General features: G+C 42.3%; 1 protein-coding gene across 1 annotated transcript in view; it reads right to left on the reverse strand.

The window, feature by feature from the left end:
- Positions 1 to 16,322, reverse strand: part of LOC133655201 (LIM/homeobox protein Lhx5-like) — a 50,814-nt gene that overhangs the window by 30,282 nt on the left and 4,210 nt on the right. Inside the window, exons 2-3 of the mRNA XM_062055153.1 lie at positions 15,922 to 16,145; positions 14,810 to 15,093 (exon numbers count right to left, since the gene is read on the reverse strand). Of these exons, the coding sequence (XP_061911137.1) occupies positions 14,810 to 15,093; positions 15,922 to 16,145 (508 nt within the window). The remainder of the gene's footprint in view (positions 1 to 14,809; positions 15,094 to 15,921; positions 16,146 to 16,322) is intronic.

A 16,322-nucleotide genomic window follows, 5' to 3' on the forward strand; every position in this document is an offset into this window, starting at 1 on the left:
CTCTTTTTCCCAATTCCCTCTGATTTTATCAAGAGACGTTTTACTAAACTGGGATATTAAGATGTAGATTTTGGAGATTAGGCCTTTCTGATTTGTGGGAATATCTAAAATTGAGTCAATTAGCGAATTAGGTGGAGTATTAGGGAAAAAGAGACTATTTAATTTAACGAAATTACGAACCTGAAAGTATCGAAATAGGTGAGATTTTGGTAGGTCAAATTTTATACACAGTTCACTGAAACTAGCGAAGACATCACCAATATATAAGTCCTTTAGCCTGCTAAGGTTTGACTGCTTCCATAGAGAAAACGCTACATCTGTGCTAGGAGGGAGGAAGAGGTGGTTATTATGAATGGGGCTGTGGTTGGATAAGCCCTGCAGGCCGAAAGTATTTCTAAATTGAGACCAGATTCTAAGGGTAGAAATGACGATTGGACTACAAGTAAATTGGGATGGTCGATAAGGTAATTTTGATGTAAGTAGATCCAAGAGAGAGGTAGAACAGGAACTAGCTTCAGATTTACACCAGATTAATTCAGGTTCTTGGATCCAGAGAGTCACTTTGTGTATGTTAGCTGCCCAATAGTAGTATTTTAGATTAGGGAGTGATAAACCACCTACGGACCTATGCCTTTGCAGGAACTCTCTTCTAATCCTGGGAGTCTTGCCTTTCCATATAAAGGATGAAATTAGTTTGTTTATTATGCAAAAAAAGGAATTGGGTAAAAAGATAGGCAAACATTGAAACAGATACAAAAATCGAGGAAGCACATTCATTTTGACGCAGTTTACCCTGCCAGCAATAGTTATGTGTAAATCTTTCCACCTATCCAAATCTAATTTAAGTTTGTCGATTAGAGGTGGAAAATTGTCCTTGTAGAGCGCTGGTAGCTTGCGACCAATATGTACACCTAAGTACTTGAAGCTGTTCCTAGACATCTTAAATGGGAAATATCCATCAGGGATCTCAAGGGCCAAATTATTCACAGGGAAGCATTCACTCTTAGCGAAATTCAATTTATAGCCAGAGAATGATCCAAAATTGTTTAGCAAATCAATAATCTTTGGAATGGTAGAGATTGGATCAGATATAAACAATAGTAAATCATCCGCGTATAGAGAATGTGTGTGTTCTAGACCGCATCTATGGATTCCTTTACTGATACCGGCCGATTTAAGAGCAATGGACAAGGGTTCGATTGCAGTAACAAATAACAATGGGCTTAGAGGGCACCCCTGCCGTGTACCTCTGCCAAGTGTGAAAAATTGGGATAACATCCCATTTGTGCTTACGGCAGCCCTAGGAGAAGAGTATAGAAGTGCTATCCAAGATATATATTTAGACCCAATGTTAAACCTCTTTAAGACCTCCAATAAATATCCCCACTCCACCCTGTCGAAGGCTTTCTCTGCATCCAAAGAGACCACCACTTCTGGCGTCTCCTCGGATGCTGGAGAAAAAATAATGTTAAGAAGGCTACGAATGTTGGAAAAAGAGTGCCGGTTTTTCATAAATCCAGTTTGGTCAGGTGATATGATGTTTGGTAAAATTGATTCAAGGCGAAGGGCCAGTGCTTTAGCTAAAATCTTATAATCAGCGTTTAAGAGAGAGATGGGACGGTAAGAACTACAGTCAGAATCAACTTTGCCCGGTTTTAGTAATAAAGTTATTGACGCTTCTGTGAGAGTTTGAGGCAAGGTACCCCGGTCCAGAGAGTCATTGTACATATTTAAAAGGAGAGGAGTCAGTTTATCTGAGAATTTTTTATAAAACTCTATAGGATAGCCATCTGGGCCAGGGGCCTTGCCGCTCTGCATTAGTTTAATTGAATTTACAATTTCCCGGATTACTAAAGGTTGATCCAAAGCGCTCTCTTGAGTAGTAGTTATGGATGGAAATTTCAAGTTATCCAGGAAACGCAACATGATTGTTTTATCAGCAGCGCATTGTGAAGTATATAGTTCAGAGTAGAATGATTTGAAGGTGTCATTAATGACTGAAGGAATGACTGTAAGTTCATCTGTGAGGGTTCTGATTTGTCGAATTTGCCGAGATGCTGACTGGCTTTTAATTTGGCGTGATAGATGGCGCCCTGCCTTCTCACCGTGCTCGTACAGGAAGCCACGCGATCGTAAGAGTAATTTTTCAGTTTCTTGTGTTGACAATAAATTATAGTTCATTTGCAGATTTTGTCTATCTTTAACCAGATCAGGGTATGGAGATACTGATAGTTGTCTGTCCAATTCTGTTATACTTTCCATGAGCTGCTCCTGTTTTTGTCTTCTCAATTTGTTTTGTCTTGCTGAATAAGAAATAATCTCTCCCCGGACTACCACCTTTAATGTCTCCCAAAGTAAAGACGGGGATATGGGAGTAGAGTTGTTGGTGACAAGAAAATCATCTATCACTTTGGAAATTGTTTTGCAGAATCCGTCATCATTGAGTAGTGTGCAATTAAACCTCCATGGAGTCTGCGTTTTTTTAAAGAGTGTAAACGAAAGATCAAGTGACAATGGAGCATGGTCAGATATCACTATTGTTGAATATTCTACATTATCGACAGCCGGAAGGAGATTATCATCTATGAAAAAGTAGTCAATCCTTGAAAAAGTTTTATGGACCTGAGAATAAAAAGAAAATTGTTTTTTATCTGGGTAAAGAAAGCGCCACGGGTCCACACCTCCTATTTGACCCATGAGATTTGAAATTGTTTTGGCCATTTTTAATGGGGGGCCCTGCCGTGGACTAGATTTGTCTAGCAACGGGTCTATTGCACAGTTCAGGTCCCCCCCCAATATTAAACGATGAGAACTGAGGTCTGGCAAAAGTGAAAACACTTTCCTAATAAATGCTTCATCATCCCAATTGGGTGCATAAAGGTTGGCAAGGACAACAGACATATTATTAAGAGAACCCGAGACTATTACAAAACGACCTTGATGGTCAGTTATGACATTTGTTGGGCTAAACTGGATTCTTTTGTGTATTAAAATAGCTGTGCCCCTTGCTTTACTGCTAAAATTTGAGTGAAAAGATTGTCCAACCCATGAGGCCTTTAATCTATGGTGATCCTTAGTGGTCAGATGAGTCTCTTGTAGGAAAGCAATTTCAGTTTTAAGGTGTTTTAAATGGGAAAATACTCTACCTCTTTTAACTGGGCCATTGATCCCTTTAATGTTCCAAGAAACAAATCTCAAGCAAGATAACCCTTTTTTGTTTGTATTAGCCATAATCACATTTATAAAAAATATGGTGAGATGACACAATGCCTTGTAGAAGGAAGTGATATTAACATACAGATAGGACTAAAAGAAAAGACAAATTTGTAGGACCTAACACACAAAACCCCCCCAAAAAAACCCATAGCAACAAAGAACAAATATACACTCCTAAACCACCCTAAGCTTGTCCTAAGAACTAGAACTAGCAGCGGGACTCCATAAACTCTATTACTTCCGTATGACATTAATCTGTGAACTAATATCACCGAGCAGATAGGGCTCCTGTATCTGCTAATGTGTCTATAATGTACAGTAGATGACACTTAAATAGGAATAAGCAAAAAAAAATAAAAAAATTTAATAAATAAATAAATAAGACAAAAAAAAAAAAGTTGCATTGCAGAAATTGACCAACAAATATAACCATACCTCAAATAAGTTGCACAACAGGATGATTAGTTGCCTGCAAGCCTGGATAAACAATGTCCATTGTTTTTCTGACGCACCCGTTAATGTCCTCTTCAACGTAATTTTGGCCTGAAACGTCTTCCATACAAAGTCATCTTCCACTAACCTGTGGAAGCGATGCGTTCGTCGTAAAAGTCTTGGGCTTTTTGTGGAGACTCAAAGTACAAGTTTTCATTTCTGAAGGATACCTGGAGACGGGCGGGGTGCAGCAAGCGAAATTTAATTCCTTTCAGGTAGAGCGCATTTTTGACGGGGTTGAAAGCAGCTCGTTTCTTGGCCAAAGTAGGGCTGATGTCCGGGTAAACTCTCAGCTCGGTGCCGCGGTAATCCAATTTATGTTGTCTGGCCCATCTGAGGACTTTTTCTTTCTCCTGGAAACGGAGGAATTTAACAATGAAAGTCCGCGGTTTTCCGGCGCCAGCATCCAATGGTCTGGGACCGAGGGAGCGGTGAGCTCTCTCTATCTCCGGTGGGCTGCTGAAGACATCAGGACCCGCTATCGCCATTAGCAAGTCAGACGCAAATTTGGTCGGATCTTGCTCCTTCTCGCTTCCCTCTGGGATGTTGATAATCCTCAAATTAGAGCGGCGAGACCGGTTTTCGAGGTCGTCCACTCGTTCCAGGAGCACCGTAGTTTGGGACTGCAGAGACTTCACAGCGGCTTCCATCTCGGTGAGTTTTTCAAAGTTTTCACCCACTGTAACTTCGGTTCTAGTCAGCCGGCTGTTAAATGACGTCACCTGTTGTCCTAATAAATCGACTGACTGCTTCAGGGACTCAGTCGACTGTTGAATCAAAAAAGCCATATCAGCCTTGAAGCTATCGCGCTGTTTATTGAGGAGAGCCTCGATGTCGTTCTTGGTGACTGGGTCAGATTGACCCTCGAATTCGGCTCTCTTGTCTTCCGACCCTGAAGCTGCTGCTGCGGCCGCCATGTTAGCTAGTTTAGCCGAGACGCTCGCTGCTCGAGTTATTGCTGTTGCCGATTTTGTCTTCGAGCTGCTCATCACGTCGCAATAGCCACACTATCTCGCACAAAAAAGGGTGCGTCAGCCAGGAAAAAATACCGTGAAGTAGTTAGACTTTTAAAGAGTAAATGAAAAGTTTGGTCGGAGCCCTCCTCTCACACGTCTGCCCTCTACCTCATCCGGTCACCTGTGTTTTAAAGGCCTTGTGAAAGCCACTACTACCGACCACGCAGTCTGATAGTTTATATATCAATGATGAAATCTTAACATTGCAACACATGCCAATACGGCCGGGTTAACTTATAAAGTGCAATTTTAAATTTCCCGCTAAACTTCCGGTTCGAAACGCCTCTGAGGGTTGACGTATGCGCGTGACGTCAATCATTGAAACGGAAGTATTCGGACACCATTGAAGTCAATACGAAATAGCTCTGTTTTCATCTCATTATTCCACAGTATTCTGGACATCTGTGTTGGTGAATCGGTTGCAATTTGTTCATTGCATTATGGAGAAAGAAGCTGAGCAAGCAAAGAAGAAAGTTGTCGGTGCGAAGTGTCTATTTTGCGAGGGAAGTCAGCAACAACACGTACACAGCCGGCGCTTCTTTGTTTACATTCCCGAAAGATGCAGTCAAGATGGAAGAACTCGGACAACAGAGACTCTTACCAGGAGGACTTTGATTTGGATACACAGTTGCGATAACGTGAGTACACAGCTGCGCTTCCAAACATTTGATCGCTTGCTATATCTAGCTCGAGCTAGTAGCTAGGAGCTAGGAGCTAGCATTAGGATTAATTTGTGGCATATTAAATATAAGCCTGGTTGTGTTGTGGCTAATAGAGTATATATATGTCTTGTGTTTATTTATTGTTGTAGTCATTCCCAGCTGAATATCAGGTCCCACCTGCGCGCTTCCAAACATTTGATTGCTTGCCCGTACGTGCGTGTCATGTACGTAACTTGGATTAAATATATAAGCTTTATGAACCTTGGTTTAGGTGAACGGTTGTTTGGGCTGAGTGAGTGTGTGTGTTATGCAGGTGTTTGAATTGTATTGGCGGGTTATATATACGGGATCCCGTCCATATTACCCGCTCGAGCTATAACTAGCTCGAGCTAGTAGCTAGTAGCTAGGAGCTAGGAGCTAGCATAACAAACACCTAGGTGTTTTTATGCGGGATTAATTTGTGGCATATTAAATATAAGCCTGGTTGTGTTGTGGCTAATAGAGTATATATATGTCTTGTGTTTATTTACTGTTGTAGTCATTCCCAGCTGAATATCAGGTCCCACCCGCGCGCTTCCAAACATTTGATTGCTTGCCAGTACGTGCGTGTCATGTACGTAACTTGGATTAAATATATAAGCTTTATGAACCTTGGGTTAGGTGAACGGTTGTTTGGGCTGAGTGAGTGTGTGTGTTGTGCAGGTGTTTGAATTGTATTGGCGGGTTATATATACAGGATCCCGTCCATATTACCCGCTCGAGCTATAACTAGCTCGAGCTAGTAGCTAGGAGCTAGCATAACAAACACCTAGGTGTTTTTATGCGGGATTAATTTGTGGCATATTAAATATAAGCCTGGTTGTGTTGTGGCTAATAGAGTATATATATGTCTTGTGTTTATTTACTGTTGTAGTCATTCCCAGCTGAATATCAGGTCCCACCCGCCTCTCACAGCATCTTCCCTATCTAAATAGCTTCAACTCCCCACTAGTCCTTCACTTGCACTTTCCTCATTTAAAAATCTTTCATCCTCGCTCAAATTAATGGGGAAATTGTCGCTTTCTCGGTCCGAATCTCTCTCACTTCATGCGGCCATCATTGTAAACAATAGGGAGCTTTGCGTATATGTTCAACTGACTACGTCACGCTACTTCCGGTAGGGGCAAGCCTTTTTTTTATCAGATACCAAAAGTTGCAATCTTTATCGTCGTTGTTCTATACTAAATCCTTTCAGCAAAAATATGGCAATCTCGCGAAATGATCAAGTATGACACATAGAATAGATCTGCTATCCCCGTTTAAATAAAAAAAATCATTTCAGTAGGCCTTAAAATGCAATTTTAAAATCTAGTATATTAAAATTCAGTGTGTTTTAAAATTCAGTGTAAAAAAAAATCACTGCTTAAAAAAGCAAGACCCACTTTGTGTGAATTAAGACTGAAGCAATGTGTCCGAAGCAGCCAATGAGGTGTCAGCTGTGATGTCACATGGTCTTCATTTAGCCAATGAGGTGTCAGCTGTGACGTCACATGGTCTTCATTTAGCCAATGAGGTGTCAGCTGTGACGTCACATGGTCTTCATTTAGCGAAGTGGCTTTTGTGTTTTGAAGCAGGAAATGTTTCTGCACTGAATTATTATACACTGATTTTTTTACACTCAATTTTAAAACACTTATTTTTTATGAATGGAATATTTGTTCTATTAAATTGTCAGCCCTTTTTGATGTAAACAAAAAAAAAAACAGTTCACAAAATTTTACTTCCATAAATTCATCAATTCAGTGTCAAAAAAAGAAAGAAAGAAACTAACCTAATTAAGAATGTAAAACAAAATTTTAAAAAATAAAATACCTTGTAATGTATTTTTACATTGCTGCTCAGGACAACATAACAATGCTGCTTGGGGCCCTGATTGTTAAGTTGCTCGATTTTTATGTTGCCCTGATTGTTATGTTGCCCTGATTGTTATGTTGCTCGATTTTTATGTTGCCCTGATTGTTATGTTGCTGGATTGTTATGTTGCCCAGATTGTTATGTTGCCCTGATTGTTATGTTGCTGGATTGTTATGTTGCTCGATTTTTATGTTGCCCTGATTGTTATGTTGCCCTGATTGTTATGTTGCTCGATTTTTATGTTGCCCTGATTGTTATGTTGCCCTGATTGTTATGTTGCTCGATTTTTATGTTGCCCTGATTGTTATGTTGCTGGATTGTTATGTTGCCCAGATTGTTATGTTGCCCTGATTGTTATGTTGCTGGATTGTTATGTTGCTCGATTTTTATGTTGCCCTGATTGTTATGTTGCCCTGATTGTTATGTTGCTCGATTTTTATGTTGCCCTGATTGTTATGTTGCTGGATTGTTATGTTGCCCAGATTGTTATGTTGCCCTGATTGTTATGTTGCTGGATTGTTATGTTGCTCGATTTTTATGTTGCCCTGATTGTTATGTTGCCCTGATTGTTATGTTGCTCGATTTTTATGTTGCCCTGATTGTTATGTTGCTGGATTGTTATGTTGCCCAGATTGTTATTTTGCCCTGATTGTTATGTTGCTCGATTTTTATGTTGCCCTGATTGTTATGTTGCCCTGATTGTTATGTTGCTCGATTGTTATGTTGCCCTGATTGTTATGTTGCTGGATTGTTATGTTGCTCGATTTTTATGTTGCCCTGATTGTTATGTTGCTGGATTGTTATGTTGCCCAGATTGTTATGTTGCCCTGATTGTTATGTTGCTGGATTGTTATGTTGCCCTGATTGTTATGTTGCTCGATTTGTATGTTGCCCTGATTGTTATGTTGCCCTGATTGTTATGTTGCTCGATTTTTATGTTGCCCTGATTGTTATGTTGCCCTGATTGTTATGTTGCCCAGATTGTTATGTTGCCCTGATTGTTATGTTGCCCTGATTGTTATGTTGCCCAGATTGTTATGTTGCCCTGATTGTTATGTTGCCCTGATTGTTATGTTGCCCTGATTGTTATGTTGCTGGATTGTTATGTTGCCCTGATTGTTATGTTGCCCTGATTGTTATGTTGCCCAGATTGTTATGTTGCCCTGATTGTTATGTTGCCCAGATTGTTATGTTGCCCTGATTGTTATGTTGCCCTGATTGTTATGTTGCCCTGATTGTTATGTTGCCCAGATTGTTATGTTGCCCTGATTGTTATGTTGCCCTGATTGTTATGTTGCCCTGATTGTTATGTTGCTGGATTGTTATGTTGCCCTGATTGTTATGTTGCCCTGATTGTTATGTTGCCCTGATTGTTATGTTGCTGGATTGTTATGTTGCCCTGATTGTTATGTTGCCCTGATTGTTATGTTGCCCAGATTGTTATGTTGCCCTGATTGTTATGTTGCCCAGATTGTTATGTTGCCCTGATTGTTATGTTGCTGGATTGTTATGTTGCCCTGAGCAGAGTTTCACTTCTTTGTAACTCAGGTATGACATCTCAGTGTGTAGACTTTAAAAATCACACCTGCGTGCTTCATGAAGGTGTGACATGTTGACACCGGAACGGATTATTCAAGGCGCTGGGAAAATACATGCTTTGTATCTTTGTGTCACGTGCTGTTTTGGCGCCCGCTGCACAATGATGCACAAAGATGCACAATGATGCACAAAGATGCACAATATTGCACAAAGATGCACAATATTGCACAAAGATGCACAATATTGCACAAAGATGCACAATATTGCACAAAGATGCACAATATTGCACAAAGATGCATGTTCTCAGCAGCCAGCCACCGACCCACTGTGCTGCACATTAACAAACCCACACACACACACACACACACAGAGAGAGACACACACACACACTCACAGAGAGAGAGAGAGACACACACACGTCGGGCTGCAGCTGCAACACCTGCTTATTGAGAACAATCGACGACGTGTAGGCTACATTTTTATGGAAATTCTGCCGCTCCCCTCTAGAGAGAGCCTCGCTCAGGGATTACTTACACACACACACACACACACACACACACACACACACACACACACACACACACACACACACACACACACACACACACACACACACGCTCACACACGCGCGCGCGCTATTTAACACAACAGGACCCAACACAGCCTCCATTTTGGCTCCCGGCCCTGCAGACAAGGAGGTCGAGGACAGCGGTGTGGACCCCCTGATGGATGTGTGTGTGTGTGTGTGTGTGTGTGTGTGTGTGTGTGTGTGTGTGTGTGTGTGTGTGTGTGTGTGTGTGTGTGTGGGGGGGGGGGGGGGGGGCGTATGTAAATGTGTGAAATCAGCGATAATGACGCACAAAAAGCCACATCACAGTTGGCAGAGATGCTGCTAATCATCCTCACACCGTGCGTGTGCGTGTGCGCGCGCGTGGAGGAGGGGCCCCTATACGTGACATCCCCGTGGCCCCCTCAGCTACAACAAGACCACCACCTTGGACTCATTTCACGGCTGCGTGACTCCGACAAACTGCTGCTGCCTGCATGCGTGGAAACAACCGCACGTCGGTGGGCGCGCGCGTGTGCGTGTGCGCGTGCTATCGTTGCTAGATTGTCATTTGTAAAGCAAGTGTGTGTGCGTGTGCGTGCGCGCGTGTGTGTGCGCGTACTATCATTGCTAGATTGTCATTTGTAAAGCAAGTGTGTGTGCGTGTGCGCGTGCGCGTGCGCGTACTATCATTGCTAGATTGTCATTTGTAAAGCAAGTGTGTGTGCGTGTGCGCGTGCGCGTACTATCATTGCTAGATTGTCATTTGTAAAGCAAGTGTGTGTGCATGTGCGTGTGCGCGTGTGTGTGCGCGTACTATCATTGCTAGATTGTCATTTGTAAAGCAAGTGCCTGCAGACATTAGAGATAGAAAAGCAGACATTAGAGATAGAAAAGCAGACATTAGACATAGAAAAGCAGACATTAGAGATAGAAAAGCAGACATTAGAGATAGAAAAGCAGACATTAGAGATAGAAAAGCAGACATTAGACATAGAAAAGCAGACATTAGAGATAGAAAAGCAGACATTAGAGATAGAAAAGCAGACATTAGAGATAGAAAAGCAGACATTAGACATAGAAAAGCAGACATTAGAGATAGAAAAGCAGACATTAGAGATAGAAAAGCAGACATTAGAGATAGAAAAGCAGACATTAGAGATAGAAAAGCAGACATTAGAGATAGAAAAGCAGACATTAGAGATAGAAAAGCAGACATTAGAGATAGAAAAGCAGACATTAGAGATAGAAAAGCAGACATTAGAGATAGAAAAGCAGACATTAGAGATAGAAAAGCAGACATTAGAGATAGAAAAGCAGACATTAGAGATAGAAAAGCAGACATTGGAGATAGAAAAGGCAGAAAGACAAAAAAAAAAAATGTTCTTCTTGTTGCACATTTTTGAAACTAATAATGCTTTTATTTTGAAAATACAGCCTTGCCCTGTTTTGTTTCCACGGCAGTTAGTGAGAGGATAAATAAGAAATGAGAAGTTTCACTCATTCACATTGTGTTGATTTCAAATAAGCACTTTTTTTTCTTTTTTTTAAATAAAAGATGTTTTTAGCTGATTCATATATTTTGTCATTAGAGAATTATTCAAAAGAAATGTTATTAAAAAAAAAACAACCTCCATATTTTGTGTCGTGTGTTTTTGTTTGTATTTTGTCATTGGAACTTTCATTTGGATCGGATCAATTCCATCCTATTTCAGAGGCTTTAATCCCAGGTGACGCGGGGCCCCGCAGACCGTGGGGGTCCCCATGTTTTGCTCAAATGACGCGGGGCCCCGCAGACCGTGGGGGTCCCCATGTTTTGCTCAAATGACGCGGGGCCCCGCAGACCGTGGGGGTCCCCATGTTTTGCTCAAATGACGCGGGGCCCCGCAGACCGTGGGGGTCCCCATGTTTTGCTCAAATGACGCGGGGCCCCGCAGACCGTGGGGGTCCCCATGTTTTGCTCCAGGAAGCACATGTCAAATGTTGAATAATATACCACACCAAATGTCCCGCAGTATTGCATTTACCAGCCCTTTCCTGCTCAGGTACTCTGCAAAAGTGTTGAATGTCTTAGTTTGCACTAAATATATATATATATATATCAATATATATATATATATATATATATATATATATATATATATATATATATATATATATATATATATATATATATATATATATATATATATATAATTCAAAAATGTAAAAATTTATTTCTCGTTTTAGTACATCCATCCATCCATTTTCTACCGTTTATCCATTAACAAATTCAATTCAAGTTTGATTCAACTAAACATTTATTAAAAGTGTGTGTGGAGGCGTTTTTACCAACATGTCAAATGTTAATTGATGAATGACTTCATACCAAACTTTACCCAGACGTATATTTCCTAGCCCCTTCCTGCTCCATCACTGATAGGCAAAATAATGGCAAATATCCCTGAAAATGAGTTTGATTCCCGGTCAGAACTGTGCCAGGAAGTTGGAAACATGGGTTTACATTTGTTATTTTGTTTTTTTTAAAAATAAATAAATATTGAAAAATGTATTAATATCACATATGATCACAAGTTAATATCACATATGATCACAAGTTAATATCACATATGATCACAAGTTAATATCACATATGATCACAAGTTAATATCACATATGATCACAAGTTAATATCACATATGATCACAAGTTAATATCACATATGATCACAAGTTAATATCACTATGATCACAAGTTAATATCACATATGATCACAAGTTAATATCACATATGATCACAAGTTAATATCACATATGATCACAAGTTAATATCACATATGATCACAAGTTAATATCACATATGATGTGTGTCTTTATTCTTTTGTAAAACGGAGCAAACTGGCAACAAAATTAACCCTAACAAGATAGATTTTTCAAAAAAGATTTTCAAGATTGAAAGTTGCCATCAATCCCACGTGGGTGCTCGTCACAGGATCGGCTTCATATAGCGTATATTTCCCAGCCCCTTCCTGCTCCAACACCGATAATAAAACACTGAAATATCCCTCAATATTATAAAGTGTTGGATTGAATGATGTTACATGTGTTATTTTGCAGAAAAGAAAATGTTGAAAACATTTATTTTTCGTTCCAGTATAAAACATGCCATCCATCCATCCATCCATCCATCCATCCATCATCCATCATCCATCCATCCATCCATCCATCATCCATCATCCATCCATCCATCCATCCATCCATCCATCCATCAATCCATCCATCCATCCATCCATCCATCCATCATCCATCATCCATCCATCCATCCATCCATCCATCCATCCATCATCCATCATCCATCCATCCATCATCCATCCATCCATCCATCCATCCATCCATCATCCATCATCCATCCATCCATCCATCCATCATCCATCCATCCATCCATCATCCATCCATCCATCCATCCATCCATCCATCCATCATCCATCATCCATCCATCCATCCATCCATCATCCATCATCCATCCATCCATCATCCATCCATCCATCCATCCATCCATCATCCATCCATCCATCCATCCATCATCCATCATCCATCATCCATCCATCCATCCATCATCCATCCATCCATCCATCCATCCATCCATCCATCCATCATCCATCATCCATCCATCATCCATCATCCATCATCCATCCATCCATCCATCCATCATCCATCCATCCATCCATCCATCCATCATCCATCATCCATCATCCATCATCCATCCATCCATCCATCCATCATCCATCCATCCATCCATCCATTTTATACCGCTTGTCCCTTGCATCAAACTAAATGCACCTTTGATGAAAACAAGCATGGTTTGTATAAAGAGGGTCTCACCTGGATGACCCGCATGTTGTATAAAGAGGGTGTCACCTGGATGACCCGCATGTTGCATAAAGAGGGTGTCACCTGGATGACCCGCATGTTGTATAAAGAGGGTGTCACCTGGATGACCCGCATGTTGTATAAAGAGGGTGTCACCTGGATGACCCGCATGTTGTATAAAGAGGGTGTCACCTGGATGACCCGCATGTTGTATAAAGAGGGTGTCACCTGGATGACCCGCATGTTGTATAAAGAGGGTGTCACCTGGATGACCCGCATGTTGTATAAAGAGGGTGTCACCTGGATGACCCGCATGTTGTATAAAGAGGGTGTCACCTGGATGACCCGCATGTTGTATAAAGAGGGTGTCACCTGGATGACCCGCATGTTGTATAAAGAGGGTGTCACCTGGATGACCCGCATGTTGTATAAAGAGGGTGTCACCTGGATGACCCGCATGTTGTATAAAGAGGGTGTCACCTGGATGACCCGCATGTTGTATAAAGAGGGTGTCACCTGGATGACCCGCATGTTGTATAAAGAGGGTGTCACCTGGATGACCCGCATGTTGTATAAAGAGGGTGTCACCTGGATGACCCGCATGTTGTATAAAGAGGGTCTCACCTGGATGACCCGCATGTTGTATAAAGAGGGTGTCACCTGGATGACCCGCATGTTGTATAAAGAGGGTGTCACCTGGATGACCCGCATGTTGTATAAAGAGGGTGTCACCTGGATGACCCGCATGTTGTATAAAGAGGGTGTCACCTGGATGACCCGCATGTTGTATAAAGAGGGTGTCACCTGGATGACCCGCATGTTGTATAAAGAGGGTCTCACCTGGATGACCCGCATGTTGTATAAAGAGGGTGTCACCTGGATGACCCGCATGTTGTATAAAGAGGGTCTCACCTGGATGACCCGCATGTTGTATAAAGAGGGTGTCACCTGGATGACCCGCATGTTGTATAAAGAGGGTCTCACCTGGATGACCCGCATGTTGTATAAAGAGGGTGTCACCTGGATGACCCGCATGTTGTATAAAGAGGGTGTCACCTGGATGACCCGCATGTTGTATAAAGAGGGTCTCACCTGGATGACCCGCATGTTGTATAAAGAGGGTGTCACCTGGATGACCCGCATGTTGTATAAAGAGGGTCTCACCTGGATGACCCGCATGTTGTATAAAGAGGGTGTCACCTGGATGACCCGCATGTTGTATAAAGAGGGTGTCACCTGGATGACCCGCATGTTGTATAAAGAGGGTGTCACCTGGATGACCCGCATGTTGTATAAAGAGGGTGTCACCTGGATGACCCGCATGTTGTATAAAGAGGGTGTCACCTGGATGACCCGCATGTTGTATAAAGAGGGTGTCACCTGGATGACCCGCATGTTGTATAAAGAGGGTGTCACCTGGATGACCCGCATGTTGTATAAAGAGGGTCTCACCTGGATGACCCGCATGTTGTATAAAGAGGGTCTCACCTGGATGACCCGCATGTTGTATAAAGAGGGTCTCACCTGGATGACCCGCATGTTGTATAAAGAGGGTGTCACCTGGATGACCCGCATGTTGTATAAAGAGGGTCTCACCTGGATGACCCGCATGTTGAGGCCGGTCTCCTGGGCCAGCTGCTCCCGGATGTGTCGCGTGGGTTTGGGCGTGGCCACGAAGGCGGCCTTCAGCGTCTCCAGCTGCTTGGCCTTGATGGTGGTGCGCGGCCCCCGCCGCTTGGTGCCAGAGTTCTGCTCCTCGTTCTCGATGTTGTTGGTCTCCTTGTCGGACGACGTGCAGTTGTCGGCCTCCTTCAGCTCGTCCGCCATCAGAGCCGCGTCCTGCAGGTCCGGAGACAAGCTGCGGTCCGTGCACGACGACACTGCACACAAGAAATAATACAAACATAAGTAATGAAAGCAATTATTTGACGCGTCCTGCAGGGGCGGAGACAAGCTGCATGCGGTCCGTGCACGACGACGACACCGCACACAACAACACGTCACGAGAAATGGAGACAAGCTCCGGTCCGTTAACGTCGACAATACTGCACACAAGAACACGTCACGTCGTGTGGGTGTTGCTGTCCAAACAAGAAATAATAACAACATATGAATGAAAGCATTTATTGGAATAAATATCAATTCAAATGAAAGACTTGAAAAAAGAGGTATTTTTGGAATAACAATGACAGAAAATGGAGCACAATCCAAATAAGAAAAAAAAAAATCTCCGTCACGATTCTAAATCCATCCTATTTGTCGACTGGATTCTAAATCCATCCTATTTGTCCACTGGATTCTAAATCCATCCTATTTGTCCACTGGATTCTAAATCCATCCTATTTGTCCACTGGATTCTAAATCCATCCTATTTGTCCACTGGATTCTAAATCCATCCTGTTTGTCCACTGGATTCTAAATCCATCCTATTTGTCCACTGGATTCTAAATCCATCCTATTTGTCCACTGGATTCTAAATCCATCCTATTTGTCGACTGGATTCTAAATCCATCCTATTTGTCGACTGGATTCTAAATCCATCCTATTTGTCGACTGGATTCTAAATCCATCCTATTTGTCCACTGGATTCTAAATCCATCCTATTTGTCCACTGGATTCTAAATCCATCCTATTTGTCGACTGGATTCTTTCATTAAATCCATTTTTTTTTCTCACTTGAAAATAAAAAGTCCATCTTTTGCGCTCACCTGAGTTGAGGCTGACCTCCTTGATAGTCCCGGAGCTCAGGTAGTCCTCCTTGCACACGAACTTGTTCTCGTCGACGACGTAGAGCTCCTCGCCCGTGGACAGCTGCTTGTGGCACACCATGCAGGTGAAGCAGTTGAGGTGGAACACTTTGCTGCGCGCCTTGCGCACCAGGTCGCTGGGGGAGATGCCCTGCAGGCAGCCCGCGCACTTGGTGCCGAAACGCCTGCATACACACACACACACACACACACACACACACACACACACACACACACACACACACACACACACACACACACACACACACACACACACACACACACACACACATACATACACACACACACACACACACACACACACACACACACACACACATCAAGTTCTTCTTCTTTTTGCA

Source organism: Entelurus aequoreus, linkage group LG08 (genome assembly GCF_033978785.1).
Source record: "Entelurus aequoreus isolate RoL-2023_Sb linkage group LG08, RoL_Eaeq_v1.1, whole genome shotgun sequence".
Taxonomy (NCBI): domain Eukaryota; kingdom Metazoa; phylum Chordata; class Actinopteri; order Syngnathiformes; family Syngnathidae; genus Entelurus; species Entelurus aequoreus.